The sequence below is a fragment of the Chaetodon auriga genome, chromosome 17 (assembly GCF_051107435.1).
Source record: "Chaetodon auriga isolate fChaAug3 chromosome 17, fChaAug3.hap1, whole genome shotgun sequence".
In the NCBI taxonomy this organism is placed as follows: domain Eukaryota; kingdom Metazoa; phylum Chordata; class Actinopteri; order Chaetodontiformes; family Chaetodontidae; genus Chaetodon; species Chaetodon auriga.
Window position 1 is genome coordinate 5,961,572 of NC_135090.1, and position 6,000 is coordinate 5,967,571.

Below are 6,000 nucleotides of genomic sequence, written 5' to 3' on the forward strand. Positions count from 1 at the left end.
TTTTTTCCCATGTTAAAACAGTAATTAGAATTTCAAATAATAAAGAATAAAGTGGCAGCCCGAAAGTTAGGATTTGTTTTTCTGTCTAACTACTGTTTCCAAGGTCAACAATGCACTTTCAGACTCCAAAAAAAAAAATCTGATGAAACAAATATTTGAAGTAAGTGTCGCTTGCAGCCTTTGCACCTCCATGTACTGCAAGGCGGCACTGATTTAATGTACAGAACAGATGCACTTCCTGCCACCCGAGGTGTCTGCATACCTAGAATCCTGTCATGAGCATGCTGCTGAGGATTTTTCATTCCACGTAGGCTGCTGGTCCTGCTTGTCTCTTATTTTGGCTTAAGATATTTCTCCAGCTCCAAGTGTCTGCTGCTGACTGTATGAGGCTTGTCACAGGGGCAGAGATATGGTCCTTTTGGGAGAAGAGCTGTGCGAATGGCCTAAACTTATCAAAGCAGCCCGCCCTGTCCCCAAGCTTCCAACACAATGCTCCCCTAATTTCTCCTGAATGGAAGTCTCTCCAGACCTGGAGTAATCTCATATTCGCCGCTTGCACGCAGTAACTCTAGTTACTCCAGCTCTGTTCCCTGCTTCCCCTGCCAATTGCATAATCAAGTCCAGAACTCATCAGCAAGATGGCAGAAGAAGTGCTCTATTAAGCTGCATCGTGTTCCATCTGTTGTGTAAGAGAGAGATAACAGTATTTACAGTTTTGGAGTTGTGGCAGACTGTTTCGGCCAAATTTTGTGCACCGCAGAGTTCTGCTTACTTCATAAAATGTCACGGATTAATTCTGCCACTTGCGATGGTGTCCAACTGCAATCTTTGCCCCCACCAGAAATATCACAAACTAACTTTACTGGAACGGTTATATCAAGAACTTGTGTTAGGTAAAGCTGTTTGGATGTTTGAGAAAAACAGGGGGAACATTTAGTCCGTAATTCTTTTAATATTTCCGCCTGACTTTACGAGTGTTCCATCATTTTTACTCAATTTTGGGAAATGGCCAATATTTGCTATGACTCTATGGACGACCTGCAGTGTGGACTTAAAGAGAGACTCTGTCAAGGAAGTGGTTGGTAAGTGTCTTTCTGCAAACATTAAGTATTCAGTGCTCCGGTCTTGGTGGGCAGGATATGTGTTCTTAGAAAAAAAAAAAAGAAAGAAAAAGACTCGCCCAGATCTGAGTAATGAAAGCAGCTGATAACAAAAAGTGCTGAGTAAAACACAGGCTTATCTTCCTCACGGCCTGGAATGAATTTACCTTACTGTACATGAATCAGCTTACTGAAAGATGCATTAACAGAAGTCTGTCCTTTCACTCTACACTCAAATCTGCATCAATATTTCAAGCCATTACGTCCATTACTCCATCACACAGTGAATGAAGGGAAGGCAGTGATTCTGCAAGCACTGATTCATTTTACACATGGCCATATTAAAAGGCGATAACAGACCATGTGAAGGTTCAAACTGGAACCACTGGGTCACATATTCCAGTCTCCACACTCCAGTGAAGTCTGTGGCACATTGTCTGACACCAGCACATTACAATTAATATCCTAACAGGCTGTCTGAGGACGTAGCAGGAGCGCCAAACTCTTTTATGTCTGAAACTCCCAACAAGTCCAAAATGCAATTACTTTCACTACAAAACCCATCTTAATATGAACAAATGTGATTTTATCAGAGAGGACGCTTTCTGCATTCGAGATCACTTGAGAGAAGTAACTCAGAGATGAAACGATTCAATTAATTTGATTCAGCCAACCGTCAATTGATCGATGAGCTGATCGACAGGAAATTAATCAGCAGCTATTTTCATAATTGATTCATCTTTAAGTTATTTTTCAAGGAAAAAATATACCAAACATTTCCCAGCGAAGCTTAACAACTGTGAGCTGTGCTCTTTCTTACTTTATTGGAATATCTTTGGGCTGTCAGATAAAACAACTGGGCTTTAGGAAAACTATTTTCCGACTAAAGTTCACAGTCAATCAATTAATTGAGAAAATAAAAAGCAGATGAATCAATAATTGAAACAAACAGCAGTTGCAGCCTTAAATGTAAATTCATGCCGCAGGTTTAGCAGGTGACAGCACATCCACAAAAGTCCTTCTGTCTCTCTCTTTGGTAAACTCCAGCAAGTAAACAACATTAAAATTAAATCATGCCTCACTTTGCTCGGGCCCCTTTGGAATCCTTTTAAGGACCCCTTGAGGTCCCAAGTTTGGGAAGCAGGAACTAGACAGACGTGGCTGCCTGAACAAAAAACAGCTCGGTGCAGGAGCTGCATCTGGGGGTTCAGTAGAATTAGTTACAGTGCAGCAGGACTATTTACAGACTAGTGCTCCTTCTCTGTCACCTTTCAAGCCAACAGCAGTCTGCCAGACTCACGACAAAGCCCACGAGTGGCGCTTGAAGGATGCACTTGGATGCTATTACAGGGCACTTCCCATACGAGGAGCTCCACGGGGCTCCGTCTGAAGAAGTGTTTGCAAAATTCCACCAGCTTCAAAGCAGAGGGCTGTGCAACGGATTAATTAAAGCGTCTGCGAGCGCTGCTGCTGCTGCTGCTGCTGCTGCTGCTGCTGCTCCATCCGCTCAAAATTCCATTTCAGTCACGTCCACTTCTTCAAAGGAGGAAACACATGTACATTTGAATAAGAGTGTGATTATTCCACTACTTGCACCACAGCTTACACATGTCTGCATGGGATTGAGATGACTGCAGCCTGCAAAGTGGGATGTCAAGTGATTTTAGTGTTTCACAGCTGCTTCCATCCATAAACTGTTGGATGTAATTTCATCTCATGCCAACATAAAAAAAGATGCATTTTCTGTACAAATATTCACTTTGACATCAGTTGCCTTCATTAGCATTTTTGCAGCTTTGTGCCAGATCAAAACCAGCAAGAAATTCCTCATTTCGAGGCGGCAGCAGTAAGAGTGTCATCGTGTATGCTCTCATGCTAAATGTTTGTCCCCTTCCAGAGGAAACTTTGTTAACCTCTGGGCTGAGTGATGAAGCAGTCTACAGTCAAACCTGCCCTGCTCACTGCTATCTCCCACAGAGGGCTGGCAATGGCTCCTCTGCTGCATGAAAACTTGGCGAAACAGCCAAGCTAAAAGGACCTCGCTATTTTAGTGTGACCAAACAGGAAATTGTAAGTAGACCCACAAACCTCTTATTTATAACTTGAAGTAGGCGGGCTGGTGGAGTCATGTAGCCTGCAGCCCAGCAGCGAGCGTTAAACCTGAACACAGTGGCTTCGACTCCAACTGTTTTCGCACAGCTAAAGTGTTTACTTCAGGATTTAAGCACGGACATTACCTTGATCCAGTAGCCTCAGGGAGTGCTGAAAAGACGGATCCAGCGTGTCCTTCTCTGCCATAAGCTCCGGCAAGTACTTTTCGCTCTCCATCTCGTCCTGCGCTTTGGGCTCCGAGTGAGCGACTCGAATGTAATTCAAGTTAATAGAGGGAAAAAAAACAACAACAACAACAACAAAACTTGCTTAACGTCCAAACGGCTCCAAGTTAGCTCCAGATATTTTCTGTGAAGCAAAAACGCAGGCGATAGTGACAGTCGCGCTCGCGCTACAGGAGCATGTCTAAGTCCTCGCGGCACACACACACACGCGCACACGACAAGCGGTTAAATGTGACCGGGAGGGTTTATCCCATCGAAGTGTGCTTCAGCCAGCAGAGCCCCGCCACGCATCACAGCCGGAGTGAGGTTCCCTGTGCTCTCTGGGCGGACAGGCTCTTTGCGGCTCACTATGTTGTATCCAGTGCTAAACTGAGGCAGCGGCAGCTATTGGCCGCGCGCGCCACACGCAGCCGGTGGAAGGGGCGGGGCCACGCGCCGGAGCTGTCCGCGGTGCTGAGTCCCGCCATTACCGGATCATTATCATAAAGTTACCGTCACACAAACAGCGAGCCTGAGCAAAGTGCCTGCATCTGATAGCAGCATCTGAATGTAATGCTATATCCTCCACACAGGAAGCCCGTCTCCACAGCAGCACATCTGTATGAACGCGCACGCGACAGGAAGACTTCATCATATTCTGAGCTGTTTGCGTGATTTCATCAGTCACATCATTCTTCAAAAGACCTGAGGACAAACTGATTCAATCACCGATTAACAGCACACATGTGAGAGCCAGGGAAAAAAAAAAAAAAAAAGGTACAGTGTGGGAGACTTTTTATATTTTGCACAAAGCAGAATTCAATACATACATACAACAATACATACATACAATAAAAACTAAACTAATACACATACAGTAAGCCTGTCTGTAATAACGCTGCATACGCATATTTCGTTTTTATACACTGTATCCTACCTCAACACAGAGCTCTTCTAAAATACATAACGGCAACATTAGATAATACTGCACAGTCCATTTGGTATTGTACTTTATGGTGCAAAGTGCCAAACAAATTTGAGAATCAAGTTACCAAAAAGCATCTGACATGGTGAACTTGGGGCTTTTGAGGCTCCTGGATACCTGGGGACACAGGGCACTGGCCACTCTGCCAGGCCTGTGATCCTGCTTTCTTGGTTAACAGTTGGAAGTTTTAATTCTTCAGATTTAAAGGCCATTCATGTTGAATCTCCACTGATGTGTCATGTCAGTTTCCATTTTTTTTGGAAATAAAGTTGTTTGTTGTTTGGCAGCTATGCAAAAAACAAAGGTACAAAATCTAAAACCAAGGCAAAGTAAACGATCATACATCACTGCTCCTACTGACACACTCAAGTGACCACAGATGATCCCCAAATGTCAGTGCAGATGCATGTGCTTCAAGCCAAGTCGCGTAACTTGTAAGCAGCCACATAAAGAAAGTGCAGAATATAAAATACAAGAATCTAAGAACACAATGACATCACGAGATAATGAAAAAAGAAGGTGTCTGAACACATGCACATACTTCACGAGCGTGCATATTTTTGTAAGTGTTTGTAGGTGAAATAAGGCTTAAAAAAAAGTTCTATAATTTGATATGTCCATGTGCCTTTATTTATCTTTAAAAGACATAATGCAGACAGCACTAGGCTAGGAAAGCTTTGGGAATACTATATTTGTACTACCATGAGAGATGAAAAGTACCATCAACTTTGATATCTTTAAAGTCGATGAGTAAGACAGACACATCATGAGTCACTAGACAGAGAGGTCTTGATGCACAACTGTGAAGCATGCGGTGTGTTTTGGGATGAGTTTCGACTGAACTTCAAAATGCAAATGATTGCTGTGTATGTATTACATGTTCAGATGTTAATATGTGCGGTTGAAATACCATTTTATACCTTATTATTTCTATTATCAGTCAGTACAGTTACAGAAACGTCTCAGGAGGGGACATAATTGTCCTCCTTACTCATTTAAGCAATTGATTAGGGCTGCATGACTCCTTAGGTTGCTTTTACTTGTTAGGACAAGCTGTCAATAGTTCTCAGGAAATCCAATCGCCTTCTCATAGGTCAAGCATGCTTTTCTCCCGGGCGTGTTTATGAATTCATTAAATAAGAAAAACCCTGTTGTTCAGAAAACACAGCCAGACAAAGGCTTGGTCATTCTTAAAGCCGAACATGGAGAGTCTCCAGTTTTCTAACAGAGAACAGGCAGTGACACCAGTGTCATTAAAAGACAGATGCAGAGTTTATCCAGACAGCAGATACCAAAAGATACAGCCACAAATCCACTTTATCAGACATCCTGAGCCTTACAGTTCCTGGAAACATACAATGAATGCAAAAGAGCCTTTGTGAACAATCCAGGATGTTAACGGCTGGGGAAAGAAAGAAAAAAAAAAAAAAAAAAAAACAGGATTTGTATACAAGCTTCACATTTGTTAGAAAATGTGGAAAAAAGATAAGAATTCTGTCAATATTTGTGGAGGATGCTGAGGTAGCCTCAGGTGGGCGGCTATCTGTAGGCTGATCAGCACTGGTTATATAATTGAGATTTTTTTTCTCTCCATTCTATT

At 42.8% G+C, this 6,000-nt stretch overlaps 1 protein-coding gene across 2 annotated transcripts in view; it reads right to left on the reverse strand.

The window, feature by feature from the left end:
• The window catches only part of khdrbs3 (KH domain containing, RNA binding, signal transduction associated 3), a 105,037-nt gene extending 101,230 nt beyond the window's left edge, over positions 1 to 3,807 (reverse strand). For both annotated transcript variants that reach the window (XR_013078446.1, XM_076755287.1), the window contains exon 1: positions 3,338 to 3,807. Coding sequence is in view for 1 of the 2 variants with exons in the window: in XM_076755287.1 (XP_076611402.1) it covers positions 3,338 to 3,428 (91 nt within the window). In the remaining variant the exon portion in view is untranslated. The remainder of the gene's footprint in view (positions 1 to 3,337) is intronic.
• Positions 3,808 to 6,000: the final 2,193 nt, after the last annotated feature.